The following is a 15,354-nucleotide window of genomic DNA, read 5'->3' as shown; positions in this document are numbered from 1 at the left end:
CACAGCAAAAATGAACATTTTGGGTAGAGCTTTTCAGTGTTTTATCACAACTGATACACAGTACACACTGTATTGTAACTTGCTTTTTTCTTTAACAGCATGTCCCCACCCCATGTCCCGGAGTTTTGGCAAAGAAGTTGGGAAACTCAGGGAAGGGAATGCCCTCAATATGAAGGCGAATTATCAAGCCTGCTACCACGATGGGTGACTGGAACTAAAACTTCAAGAAAACTCTGGCAAACAATGTGCACTTTTGTACTTGCCTCCCGATATCCTCAGGCAGGGGATGAGGCTGCTGGCGCAGTCCTATACCAACTCCTGTCAGTCACTGGTTGAGGGGCGCTCCCAGGCTGCCCTGCTGCGACTCCCTGAGACCTTGGAGAAAGCCCTCAGGCAAAGATGCAGGCACTGGTGGTGGCAGAAGGCTGCCCCCACTTACGACAGCATCTGCTACACCCCACATCTTCGAACATTCCGCATCACTTGAAATTCTATTATTAAACCACTTGAAATAAAATAGAACTGTTTTCTATTCAACATTTGATGCTTGCAACTAAAGCATGCCTTATGCTCCATTTCCTGGGTAATGGATCTCGGACTAAATTTGAAAAGAAAGAAGCACACTAGAAAATCGAAGGCAAGTGAGGAAGAATAAAGCCATTACGTGAAACCATATGAAATGCTCTTTTTTGCAGATCAAAATAGTTGAATATTGGACATTTCATATGGTCCAACCTAATATATATCAAACTTCAATTGTTTCCTTTCTGGGTTCTATTCCACACAGACATGTCTGAACACATCTCTTACCACACAGTTGTGTTTTTTTTTTTTTTTTTGAGATTTATTCTTCCACACATTTGTAAGGTCCTTACTTCTCCTTACTTCTTTTTCTCCTCTCTATTTTCTCTGCCCATGAGGAAACAGACTTTGAAGTTAGGCAAATTGATGACTACTGGTACATTGAAAATATAACTTTCCCAGCAGTGTACAGGTCAGGTATGAATAAATGAAATGAAGCAAAATTATATTTAAATAAGGAGTATATCTTTTTCTCCAAGATTCCATTTCAACTAAGAAAAGTAATTCCTTTCTAAAAAGAATGGCATACTAAAGCACAACAGATTACAAAACCAAGTCTATGCTAGGAATAAAGCACCAAGTATATAAAAATGTTTACATATCTTTTTAGGTTTATCTAGTGAAAATACACTTACTTTGTGAGGAAAAGTACATAGATATAGTAGATATGTTTGATATTTAGTTTTAGCGACTACCAAGAATTGAAAAATAGAAGGAAAAAGAAAACGTCAATATAAGATCATCTTTACCTGCAAGGGGAGATTTCAACATGGGACTATCTTCTATCATTATACCTTCTTGTGTCTTGTGTGTAAGTCTTTGCTTGGATTGCTGCAAGAAATCTGTGGAAAAGTCAGAATCTACAGGAGTCTCTTCAGTTGGCCGTGTGGTCTGAACATCACCTGTGTGCTCTGAAGAGCACAGCAAGTCTTCAGCGTGCCGCTCTGCTTTCCTCTGGTCACTACCGGACAATATACTCAAACTGACAGCGGGAAGCTTCAAAACAGCAGAGTTTCCCTCACCAAAACCAGAGGCACTGGATATGCCAAGGTCATCATCCTCAGGAATGGGGTTGTACCATATTTCTCCTTCATCATCTGCATCATTTTCCTCACTAAGGTCTAAAGAACAGTTTCTTGCTAACGAAGAGTTCATAGCATTACACATCACATATGTACAATAGACTTCAGACGACTTGGGGAAAGCTTGTGATTGCTGATGTTTAGGTGAGTTGGGTAAATGACTTACATGTTGGCATTTCTTATTTTCTTCTTCCAGGTCAAGAGATCTTAGAGTACTCTGATATAGCCAATTCCGTTTCTTTGAAACAGTGATGCTATTAAGTGGCTTATGACCACTGAATTCAATATTATCCTTCAGATCTTCAAGTTCTCTTTTCTTCACTGATGATCCATAGACATTTTCAAATAAGTCTGTTTCAAAAAGAAAAGAAGGTAGACTATAATGCCTGGTACACCAGGAAAGATAAGTTACTTCAGACCTGTTATCAAAGTACTCCTTTGAAAAAAAAAAAAAAAAAAAGTGTATTAACCACATACGGGGACTAAAATTGAACAAGAAAAATTTTTTACTTTTCATCTAAATATGATTTGTCATTATTTAGAAGTCAGACAGTATAAGTGTCATAAGAATTCTAAGAAAAATGTACAAATTATGAAACTGCTTTTATAAAAACTATAGTGCTAAGTAAAACATACTTTATAAAAAGCTTATATAAAATGCTTTGTACACACTAAGACTTTAATAATGCTTTCAACTCACTATTACAAGGACCAATGTATCTTTAGAAAATAAAAGTAATATTTCAATCTCTTGACATAAAGATTAACTTTTAAATGACCTTTGAAAATAGTAGGACTTACCAATTACTAAAATTTCAACATAACAATTGTTTCCAAACATATAGTAGAATAGCTTCTTATAGAGTATTCAAGTTCTAAATATCTAGGGCAAAAACTAAAAAGAGCCAAAATTAATGTTGAAAATTCCTAGTATATTGTCTCCTGGTAAGCACAACACAGCTAGTTTTTCTTCCACCATTTTAGGATAAGTGACTGTTTCTTTGCCTGGGCACCAGATGAAAACTGGCTTGTCTAATACTGCGCCATATTGTACCATCCAGTCATCCACCCACCTACCTACCTATCCTTAAAAAAGAGACACACGTTCGGGAATTTAGGCTTATTTCAGAGCAATGCTTAATCAACTATACTATGTAAATTTGATCTAGAATTTGAATATCTTTTTCTTTGAGGATGCAGAGTTAAATTCACATAAATTAAATGCTTATATGTTGTAATGACACTGTAATTTTAATATAAATAAAATTTCCCTTACTCTTTCCCAATTTGGAGGCCTATCCCAATTCTTTTCCCCTTTCAAACCCAACTCAAAGGCCGACTACTAAATAAAGTCTTCATTCAATCACTATTTTATTGAGAAACAACCCTGAGAATCAAGATAACAGAGTGGTTATAAATTGTAGCTTGAGAGCCAAACTGCCCTGGGTCCTAAACCTGGGTCTATCTCTGCTGGCTTGATTTTGGCAAGTCATTTAACTACTCCAAAACTGTTTCCTCAGCTGCAAAAGGGGAGAGAATAATAATGCTTCTATTTCACAGTGTGTTCTGAGAAATAAATTAATAATGCATATCAAGATGAAATGCTTGGCACATTTCTTGTCAAATAATAATCAATGAGTAAATGTTAGACACTCCCATCATCATTATCAATTATCAACAGTATTACTACTATTACTGTCCAGGTACAAACTTAAGCAGCAGGAGTATAAGAATGAGCAAAATAGTCCATGGCCTTGAGGAATTCACAGTCCATTGAAGGATATCAAATGCTTAGCTAAGCAATAAAATGTGATAAGACTCTAAAAAATGTATATGTAGCATTAATTCCATCTAAAGAGGTAGTGCAGTCATATAGTATTTGTCCTTTTGTTTCTGGCTTGCTTCATTCTACAGAATATCCTCCAGGTTCATCCATGTTGTCATATGCTTTACGACTTCATTTCTTCTTAAAGCTGCGTAATATTCCATTGGGTGAATATACCACAGTTTGTTTATCCTTTCATCAGCTGATGGACACCTGGGTTGTTTACACCTTTCAGCAATCGCAAATAACACTGCTATGAACACTGGTGTGCAGATGTCTATTCATATCACTGCTCTCAGTTCTTCTGGGAATATTGCAGGGTTACATGGCAAATCTATATTCAACTTCTTTAGGAACTACCAAACAGTCCTCCAGTGGCTGTATCATTCTACATTCCCAACAACAGTGAATAAGTGTTCCTATCTCTTCACATCCGCTCCAACACTTGCAGTTCTTTTTTTTTTAAAGTTTTATTTTATTTACCTCTCCCCCCATTGTTGTTTGTGCTCGCTGTCTATTTCTCTCTTACCATTCATTGTGTACTCGTCTTCTTTTTAAGAGGCACTGGGAACCGAATCTGGGACCTCTCATATGGGAGGGAGGCACTAATTGGCTTGATCCACCTCCATTTCTCATTTGGTGTGTCTCTCATTGTGTTTCCTCGTTGCGTCATCTTGTCATGCCAGCTCATTCATCAGCTTGCTGTCTTGATTGTCTTCTTTAGGAGGCACTGGGAACCCAGGACCTCCCATGTGGTAGGTGGGCACCCAACTGCTTGAGCCACATCTGCTTCCCTGTCTTTTTAATAGTGGCCATTCTGAAAGGTGTGAAATGATATCTCAGTGCAGTTTTCATTTCCATTTCCCTAATCATTAGTGGGTTTTTTATTTTCATTAATGATGTTGAACATTTTCTCATGTGTTTTTTTGCCATTTGTATTTTTTCTTTGGACAAATGTCTACTCAAGTCCTTTGTCCAGTTTTCAATTGGCTTGTCTTTTTATTGTTGAGTTGTAACATCTCTTTATATATCACTGGACATGTGATTTCCAAGTATTTTCTCACACTGAGTTGACTGCCTTTTCACCCTTTTGAGAAAGTCCTGTGAGGGGCAAAAGTGTTTAATTTTGAGGAGGTCCCATTTATCTATGTTTTCTTTTGTTGTGCATGCTTTGGATATAAGGTCCAAGAAACCACCACCTATCACAAGGTCTTTAAGATGTTTCCCTGCATTTTCTTCTAGTACTTTTATGGTACTGGCTTTTAGAACTTTTGATCCATTTTGATTTGATTCTTGTATAGGGAGTGAGATAGGGGTCTTTTTAATTCTTTTGGTTAAAAGATATCCAGTTCTCCCAGCATCATTTGTTGAAGAGACCGTTTTGTCCCATCAACATGAACTTGGTAGCTTTATCAAAACCATTTGACGGTAGAGGTGAGGGTTTATTTCTGGACTCTCAATTCTATTTCACTGATTGATGAGTCTATCTTTATGTCAGTACCATGCTTTTTGACCACTGTAGCTTTGTAATATGTTTCAAGGTTAGGCAGTGAAATTCCTCCCATGTCACTCTTTTTTTTTACACTTTTTTTTTTTTTAGAATGCTTTTGGCTACTCAGGTGCACTTTCCCTTCCAAATGAACTTGGTAATTGTCTTTTCTATTTCTGTAAAGTAGGCTGTTAGAATTTTGTTTTGTATTGTACTGATTCTATAAATCAGTTTGGGTAGGACTGACATCTTCACAATATTTAATCTTCCAATCCATGAACATGGAATGTCTTTCCATTTGTTTAGGTCTTCATTGATTTCTTTTAGCAGTGTTTTGTAGTTTTCTGCATATAGGTCCCATACTTCTTGGTTAAAGTGATTCCTACATATATGAGTCTTTTTGTTGTTACTGTAAATGGAATTTTTTTCTGATTTCCTTCTCAGATTGTCCACTACTAGTGTACAAAAACATTACTATTTTTTGCATGTTAATCTTATATCCCGACACTTTGCTTAACTCATTTATTAGCTCAAGTTGCTTCACTGTAGGCATTTCAGAATCTTCTAAATACAGGATCATGTCATCCACAAAAAGTGCAAGTTTTACTTCCTATTTTCCTTTTTGGATGCCATTTCTGCATTGAGATGTATTTTCCCCCTCAATTTGTTGATATGGTATATTACACTGATTGATTTTCTTTGTTGAACCAGCCCTGTATATCAGGAATATCTCCCACTTGGTCATGATGTGTAAGTCTTTTTTTTTTTTAAGATTTCTTTTATTTATTTTTCCCCTTCCCCCTCCCCCCCCCATTGTTTGTGCTTGCTATCTGTTCTCTGTGTCAATTTGTTCTGTGCTCTCAGTGTGTGCTCACCTTCTGTTTTTTAGGAGGCACTGGGAACTGAACCCAGGAACTCCTATGTGGGAGGGAGGTGCTCAATCAATTGAGCCACCTCCACTTCCTGCTTGATGTGTCTCTCATTGTGTTTCCTTGTTGTGTCTCCTAGTTGCATCATCTCATGGCCTCAGCTTGCTGTGCCAGCTTGTCATGTCAGCTCACTGTTTTGCTCATCTTCCTTAGGAGGTACCGGGAACTGAACCCAGGACTTCCTGTGAGGTAGGCAGGTACCCAACTGTTTGAGCCACACATGCTTCCTGTACAAATCTTTGATATGCCGTTGGATTCAATTTGCAAGTATTTTGTTGAGAATTTTTGCATCTATGTTCATTAGAGAGATTGGTCTGTAATTTTCTTTTCTTGCATTGTCTTTATCTGGCTTTGGTATTAGGGTGATATTGGCTTCATAAAATGTGTTGGGTAATTTTCCCTCCTCTTCAGTTTTTTGGAAGAGTTTAAACAGGGTTGGTATTGATTATTTTCTAAATTCTTGGTAGAATTCACCTTTGAAGTCATCTGGTCCTGGACTTTTCTTTGTAGGAAGATTTTTGATGTTGGGTTCAATCTCTTTAAATGTGATTGATTTGTTAAGTTCTTGTATTTCTCATAGTATTAGTGTGCATCGTTTGTGCATTTGTAGGAATTTGTCCACTTCATCTAGGTTGTCTAGTTTGTTGACATATGGTTTCTCAAAATATCCTCTTATGATCCTTTATTTTGGGTGGGGTCAGTCATAACCTCCCCCATTTCATTTTTTGTTGTTGTTGTTTATTTTTTTAACTTTTATTTATTTCTCTCAACCCCCTCCCCCCCATTGTCTGTTCTCTGTGTTCATTCGCTGTGTGTTCTTCTGCGTCCACTTGTATTCTCATCAGGCAGCACTGGGGATCTGTGTCTCTTTTTGTTGTGTCTTCTTGCTGCGTCAGCTGTGTGAGTGGCACCACTCCTGGGCGGGCTGCAGTTTCATGTGGGGTGGCTCTCCTTACGCAGGGGGTACTCCTTGCATGGGGGCACCCTTTCACGGGGGCAACCCTGCATGGGCCAGCACTCCTTGTGCACAACAGCACTGTGCATGGACCAGCTAACCACATGAGCCAGGAGGCCCTGGGTATCGAACCCTTGGATCTCCTATATAGTAGGTGGACGCTCTATCTGTTGAACCACATCTGCTTCCCCCGTTTCATTTATGATTGTATTTATTTGCACCTTCTCTCTTTTTTTCTTTGTGAGTCTAGCTAGGGGTTTATCAATTTTATTGATCTCAAAGAGTCAGTTTTTGGTTTTGTTGATTTTCTCTATTATTTTTTGGTTCTCAATTTCATATATTTCTGCTATAATCTTTATTATTGCTTTCCCTCTGCTTGCTTTAGGACTGGTTTGTTGTTCTTTTCCTAATTCTCCAGTTGTTCATTTAGATCTTTGATTTTAGCTAGTTCTTCTTTTTTAATACAGACATTTAGGGCTATAAATTTCCCTCTCAAGACTGTCTTCACTGTATCCTATCAGTTTTGATAAGTTGTCTTCTCATTTTCATTTATCTCAATATATTTACTGATTACCTGCAATCTCTTCTTTGACCCACTGATCATTTAGGAGTGTGTTTTTAATCTCCACACATTTGTAAATTTACCTCTTTTCTGTCTATAATTGATTTCCAGTTTCATTACATTATGATCTGAGAAGGTGCTTTGTATAATTTCAATCTTTTTATATTTACTGAGAGCTACATTGTGACCAAAATGTGGTATATCCAGAGAAAGATCCATGTGCACTTGAGAAGAATGTATAACCTGTTGAGTTTGGGTGCAATATTGTATATGTCTGTTAGGTCTAACTTGTTTATCATATTGTTCAATTTCTGTGTTTCCTTGTGGATCTTCTGTCTAGTTGTTCTATCTAATGATGTGATTGTGTTGAAGTCGCCTATGATTATTATAGTGATTTCTATTTTTCCCTTCAGTTTTCCCAGAGTTTGCCTCAGGTATTCTGGGACACCCTGGTTAGGTGTATAGATATTTATGACCATTACATCTTCCTGGTGGACTGTCCCTTTTATTAATATATAATGGCCCTCTCTCTATCATCACATTTTTGCATTAAATCTTTTTTCTGATATTAGTATAGCTATTCCTGCTCTTTTTTGGTTACTATTTGTACGGAGCATCTTTTTCCAACCTTTCACTTACAGCTGGTTTGTATCCCTGGGTCTAGGGTGAGTCTCTTGTAAGCAGCACATGGACGGCTCATGTTTTGTTTGTTTGTTTAAAGAAGCTTTAGATTACATAGATGGCACATCAAAAATATAGGAGAATCCCATATAATCCAACCCCTCCATCTCCAAAACTTTCCCATGTTCACGTCTTTCATTAGGGTGGTATATTTGAAACAAATGATGAACATATGTTGAAGCACTGCTACTAACCATGGTCTATAGTTTATAATTTACACTTTGCACCACACAATTTTATGTTTTAACAAAATGTATAATGGTCTGTATCCATCATTGCAATGTCATGTAGGCCAATCCCAATATCTCAAAAATGGCCCATGTTACACCTATTCTTTCCTCTCCCTCCCCTCAGAACCTCCAGTGGCCACTGCCTTTCTATCAATGATACAAGTTCTTTCATTGCTAGATTAATAATAAGTCTACTTTAGTTCATAGTTGCATTCCCCCCTGATGTTAGTTCATTCTTCAGTCTTGAGGACTTTGTGATAGTTATGCCCACTGTTTCTGATTGAGAGGGAACATAGACCCCATGGGGCAGATGGATGGAACTGTCTTGCTTGCAGTTGTGGATACTGTTTTTTGGGGATGGGCATTGTCTATAATCACCCTTTTGTTAGCTTTCCTTAGCGAGTACAATGAACTGGAGAGCAAGTATTTGCAACTCTGGATCCAGTAATGGGTTGCAGAACCACTTCCTAGGGCCTTGGGAAGGGAGGCTGTAAAGGCCAGGAAAAGCCTCTCTTACTTATTTACTTTTAATTCCTCACATGCATTTCCTTGGTCTGCCAGAAGATGGCACACTTTGGCAGCTCTCTCAGTTCAAAGCTTGGTTGGAGGGTGTTTGCTGCAACATGGACTAGATGAGTGTAATGGAGATTCCTGCGCAGAGGCTAAGAGGCTTGTAATTCAACCTTTCTCAAAGACAGTTCTCCAACCATTGCTGGCAACCTCCTCCCTTGCCCCCCTACTCCGCCCCCCCAGTAGCAGTAATTCCACTCCTTAGTGTGTCCTCGACAATCAGTTCCGGCCAATAGAGAGGGAGACTGAGAAGGTCAGCTCCCCTGTCCTGGATCTCTTTAGTCTCAAGCTCACACCCAAGGCAAACAATGGAGCAACCCCACCAGCCTGGACAGGCTCCTGGGACACAGTAGACCAAACCTGTGGGTCAGAAGCAGAGTCACCCTTAGGCTGTGTCCCTCTCGCCGCTTTCCTGGAGAGGTGGATCCCTGGGGCCCCCTTTGTCTGTAGCCAGCCCAGAGGCCTGAGTATTCAAGTGTCTACTGGATATGTGTGTCTGTGTGTCTGTGTGTGTGGGGGGGGGGTGCCAGCAATAGCCGCTGCCCCTTTCAACTCACAGTTTTGCTGTCATGATTCTTTTCCTCTGTCACTCTCCAGTCCTCCCTGGTGTCTTAACCCTAGAAGATTTTTTTTCCAGGCCATTTCTGCCTGTCCTCTAGCTATTTTTCTGGGAGAGAAGAGAGCCCCATGTTGTTTTGGTCTGCCACTTTCCAGAAGTCCACAAATTGAATTTTAAGTTCAATTAGTTCCAAAGAGTCAGGAATTAAACTAGGAATCAGAAGGGAAGGAAGTTCCCATGAATTCTTCCTATGCAGGCATTTGTTTACTCAACATACTATTTAAACTGACAGCCTATTATGTGCCAGTCTTGAGAGGTAAAAAGTAAGCAAGTCCCTGCCCTCAGTTAACCACCACAATCCTCGAGACAGCAATGATGATCCCCTTGAGCCAAAAGAATATGAGAAATATGGTTAAGGTACTGGTTCTGGTATTCAAACTTAAACCTGTCTCACCCTAAAACCCTTGCTTACAGTCAGACGGCAGTAGCCACGAACAGTGGGGAAGTAGGTGACTCTCTCTGAGCACAGGGATATATCATCTCAGCCCATTTTATTGCGTGGCTGGTTTAAGGGTTAGATAAGAAAATGTTCAAAACGAGTTTGAAAACATAAAGTACTATACAAAAAAGCCAAGGGACTTGCCTAGAACATCAAGCTAGTAAATGTTAGAGGTAGCATTCAAAACAAATTATTCTAACTCCCAAGTTTGTGGTAGTATATCTGGGCTACTATTACTGAGGGATATCCATCTCCACGCCTCAGGATTTAACACACAAAAAACAGATACTCAATAAATACATTGAATTTATTTAGTTTAATTTTAATTGAGGAAAACCTGAAGATTCAAGAGTCCTTCTTTGGTTCTATCTCCTTTACACTAAAAATTAAAAATTGAAAATCAACACATACTCAAGAACACTGGGGCTTCTAGGTTTTTACAGATCTTTTTGTCAAGTGCACTGAAATCTAGATTTATTTCAGATATTATTTAAGAGCACTTCAGACCTCTGCAGGATATTATATACTGTTGTGACCCAATTATAAATTTGAAGCAAAAAACATATAATTAAAGAACTTATAATGGCTATGAGCCACATCTTATTTTATCTTTTTCTCAGAAGCCCTCTCATGACATCTAAATTTTTATACAGCCAAACAAACACATTATTTTGAGTCCTGATGGAGTCTTTTGACATATACTATAAATGATTCCTTAAAACATGCTTCTACTTGTACTACATTCCAAGGAACTGCAATGAAAAAAATAAAACTACCAGCATCTCCTATTTGAGCAAGATGATACTTCTATTGATATAGGCATTTAATGAATGTATCATATTAAAAGGAGTAATTATACTTGTGAGATTCACTGCAACTATTTTTACTAAAACTATAAACTATAAAAACTTGAAACCATATAGTCTGATTGCCACTGATGAATGTTTCCAAATACATGATGCTGAAGTTTAAACTTAGAGATGAAGTTACACTGTTATCATTTCTAGTAAAGGCCAATTTTTCAATTAAATTTTTATATAAGCAACACATTATTAAAGGCAGTAAATTTTATTTGAGCATTTATTTATAAATAACTCAAAACATTTCATTTTTATCTGTTATTTAAACGGATACATATAAATAGCACAGAAATGGAAAACTCTTTGCAATCTTCCCTTCCCTCCCCTTTATGTTAAAATTTGTTTAATCCTATTAGCACAAATTTAAGATTTACCTTTAGCCTCAGACTACATACATATGTTGAAAGAAAGCACAAGTAAAAGTATGTTTAAAAAGAAGCAAAATTGCAGAACCAAAAAATCCTTATTCTTTTACAACTATGCATGTTATGCTATAATTTTCAGATTTTAATTAGTCCTTTTACTTTAACAATCTGTAAGAGAATGCGGAGGTGGCAATGAAAAGATTTTCATCATTTTAAAATTTCTAATTCATAAACTGTTATTTTTACTTATGTAATCATATGAACATTGTTATTAGAGTCTAAATAAACATAAGCAGCCCTGCTAAAAGAGTCAAGCCTGGCAATCCAGACAAAATATCCAGAATAAACTTAAACCTTTGGTTTACATATATCTCTGTGTATGTATATATATATGTATGTGTTTATATATATATATATATGTTTGTATATATATACACACACATACATATATAGATACACACAAAGCCTTTAGCTTTCCCAGATGAATCAAAATGTGGGGGGAGGGGGGAAGAAAAGGAAAGAAGCACTTTTTCTGTCTTCTGTTTTTCTTCCCTTGTTACTAGCAATAAAAACCCTTTAAGAAGAAAGCTGTATACTAGCTTTGGGGACAGGAAAGTAGAAAACTTTGAGACTGTGTACAGGTTAACAGAAGTAATGGGGAGGAGCGAAGGAAACAAGCACAAAGAAAAACATAACCAGAATGTATAGGTACCCCTGAATGGGGTTTACTCTAGCTCAGTTCACAATGCTCCCCAAGGCAGTACTCCTCAAATTCTTCTCATCATTTTGCTTTTCATCCAGAATCCTGACTATCTGGGGCAAGGCAGTCTTCTCACAAAGACTGCTGGCCTTGATATCAAGAGCTAAATGCCAGGCATGGTACCAAAAGCTGTAAGTGGATTATCTTTTTTCGTCCATATAGCAACTTTACGAAGGTTTGACTGTTGAACAACATGCCCAAGGTCAAAAGCAAGGTAAATGGTGGTGAATGATCAGTCAGTCTGTCTACAGTGTCTCTATTCTGTTAAGCACTATAATATATGGCCTCCTCTCTGGAAGATTCCAAAATCTCACTATTATTTATTGGTACAAGATGAGATCAGTAAGAAGGAACTGTCTAACCTTATCATTTATAAATGGTAAGAATAAATTCATACATATAAAACTAAAGCAGAAAGATGAAGCGCTTTGTTCTCATGGGGGTTAGTTTAAGTATCAAGTATCAAAATAAGGTAGAATGCTTTTCCAAAAATACAAATATATCAAGATAGCTAAATGGTGGGACATAACTCTACAATCTCACTACTCAAAGTGCGGCCCACCGTGCAGCAGCATGGACACTGGGAGTTCGTTAAAATGCAGACCCCATATCTATTGAGTTTGCATTTTAACAAGATCTCCAGGGAAATTTGAAAAGCATTGCTCTAGAACTAGGAAACATACTTTGAGTGGCAAAGATCTAGAAAGTAGCCTTGGTGATTCTCAAAACATAAATACCACACATCTCTTGAGAATCACTGACCTAGAAATGTAGGACATTCAAATTAACACAACACAATTTTGTGCTGAATTTGTAGTTCTCAAAGTTTTCCAGCAACTCCAATGTACTATGGCACTCTTCCAGAAAAAAAGGGAAAAAAAGCAACTGCACTTGCCACTTGTTTCTAGGGTCATAAATGGCAGAATTTGCTCAGGGAGGGTTTAAATCTAGAAGACAGTAAAAAATTACATGCCTATTGCTACTAATCTTTAAGAGGGTCAATGCATAAAAGGATTTGCTGGAAAAGTACTTAAAGATAATATAGTTCTTAAGATGAGAAATTAAAGCTATGAATACTTGGTAAAAAATGAAGTAACTAGGAATCTACAGTTTAGTGTCAAGGCCACTTTAAGATAAAAGCATTATATCATACCAGCTAATTAATACTACTTTGAAAGAACTATCTAAAAATTTTAGACAAACTATAATAAGTTACTTGCCCTAAATTTTTCCCTTCACAGATCTTGGAACATAAAATGTGGTCAGAGTAGGCAAATTATTTTTTAAAGCAATAAAAGGCCAAAAAAAGCTCAACCTGGCTTTTGGATTTACTTCCAGATACTATATGTCCATTAAAACTTATTTATAAAGATGTATAATGAAGTATGGTTGGAAACTAGATTAAGATTCCTTCATAATCCTAAAGCATGCAGAAACTTGACAATATTTACTCTGTATAGTGACTTTACAGATCTTAAATAGTCTCAATTAAGAACAAATTAGCCAATTTGGGAATACTAAATACCTAACTGGGGAGCAGGTATAGCTCAGTGGTTGAGTGCCTGTTTCCCGTGTATGAGGTTCTAGGCTCAATGCCCAGTACCTCAAAAAAACAAAACAACAACAACAAAAAAAACGGCCTCAACCCCTCAACCCATTGGCATTGGCATTATCACAGTATCTTATAAGTTTTAGTAGTTGTTAGAACCCAAAAATCATCAATTTGTCATATGGTTTCAAAATTTTTCAAAAAACCTATATAGATTCATCATTTCTATTCTGTTATATAGTTATTCTGCACTTCAAAATCTAAATATAATTTTATATTGAAAGAAAATGTATTCATGGATAGCATTTTATTTTAAAACTATGACATAAACATTTTAGTCTACCATCTTTACACAACCAATATTGCACTGCTTTACTGCTCAAATAATTCTTTTGAAAATGTGTCTTAAAAGTAGAATCCAAGTGATATCAACTTGAATTTACTAAGTAAACATTTAAAGGGAAAGGTTTAAAATGGATACAGCTATTGATTTAAAAATGTCTTAAAATATTTTCTAGGACTCCCCTATCTGCTGTCACTTTGAGCAAGTTACTAATCTCTCTAAACCTTATTGAAATTCCACCCATATCCTCAATCCAAGCAATTTAATAGAAGTAATTGGATCAAAGTACTAAAGAACTTTAGAATCTCTTTGACCTTATATAACAGGGGTTTTGGAGTCAGAGAGACCTGATTTGAATCCAGCCAGGCTCCACAATAGATTAGCTGAGTGACCTTAGGTAAACACACTACTTAACCACTCTGTTGCTCAATTTTTGTTGTTGTTAAATAACTGTTGTCGCATCTCCATTTTGGGGGGTATAAAAATTATATATCAAAATTATGTTAGAAATTTTATTTTCTGTGATTTAGATTTTTTGTGTTTATCAACTTTGGCTAATGGCTGGATTATTTTACTGGTGTGAAAAATCTCACAGGTACAGCTCTATATAGGTTCTATATGGTTCTGTAAATACAGAGCTTAATCTTTTACCCTTAAACCCTGAAATTCCCCTGGGTGTCATAACATACTGTGTTTCATGAAGCTGAGACCAATGGCTGCAATATTTTTAGCATGGAAATGTATACACATAGACCAAATATTTCAGTGTTTTGACAATGTTAATATTACTGTCACACACATAACAATGAAGCAAAATTTTTAAGCAAATATTTAAATTAATGATTCCATGGAGAACCATTTTAGAATGCCAAACACAAAACCACTGTTGTTCTAATCAAATAATAAAAGGCTGTTATGATATCATCTAGAAATAATTTCTGGTGTATTCAAGTAAACAGATTACTTTGCTATGAAAAGAACGAATATGTAATGTAATGCGCACTATAAAATGAGACATTACATAATCTCAAGGTATATCTGAGTGTTACCAACTTGAATAAATTCCATTTGATATTTATACTTAAAAAAAATTATATGAGAATCACATAAAGTATCCAGCATTGTCTAAATGAGTCCAAATAAACTTAATGAAAAACAGTTTTTAAAAACCCCCACTTTCCATACCTATATTAAAATGTATACATCATACAAATTATTTTCATCTTTCCTAGAAGAAGATTTGAAAGGAAATGACACCTGAGAAAGTTGTTTAAACCAAAGATTATGGTAACTGTTAATTAGATTTCTTGCAAAATATCTAAAATACTATAATACAGTTAATTCTGTGTCATTTTAATGTCTTTTAAAGTTAGCTAGCTTAATCTCATTAGTTTCCCAATGGAAAAACCAACTAATTTACTCCTATATTTATTACTTTTTAAATCCTTGAATGTTTACTACTGAGGACATTAAAAGCCATTCAGTGGTAAATGTTTTACCTTTGTAACAAAGGG

General features: G+C 36.5%; 1 protein-coding gene and 1 long non-coding RNA gene across 2 annotated transcripts in view; one reads left to right on the top strand and one right to left on the bottom strand.

Moving 5' to 3' along the window:
* Positions 1-15,354, top strand: part of LOC131279728 (uncharacterized) — a 99,013-nt gene that overhangs the window by 48,273 nt on the left and 35,386 nt on the right. The gene's annotated exons all lie outside the window — the stretch shown is intronic.
* The window catches only part of SYDE2 (synapse defective Rho GTPase homolog 2), a 41,924-nt gene that overhangs the window by 23,461 nt on the left and 3,109 nt on the right, over positions 1-15,354 (bottom strand). Inside the window, exon 3 of the mRNA XM_058303232.2 lies at positions 1,332-2,015. Coding sequence (XP_058159215.1) covers positions 1,332-2,015 — 684 coding nt within the window. The remainder of the gene's footprint in view (positions 1-1,331; positions 2,016-15,354) is intronic.

Source organism: Dasypus novemcinctus, chromosome 9 (genome assembly GCF_030445035.2).
Source record: "Dasypus novemcinctus isolate mDasNov1 chromosome 9, mDasNov1.1.hap2, whole genome shotgun sequence".
NCBI lineage: Eukaryota > Metazoa > Chordata > Mammalia > Cingulata > Dasypodidae > Dasypus > Dasypus novemcinctus.
Note: the sequence above shows the minus strand (reverse complement) of the source record. Positions and strands in the feature narration are given on the sequence as shown.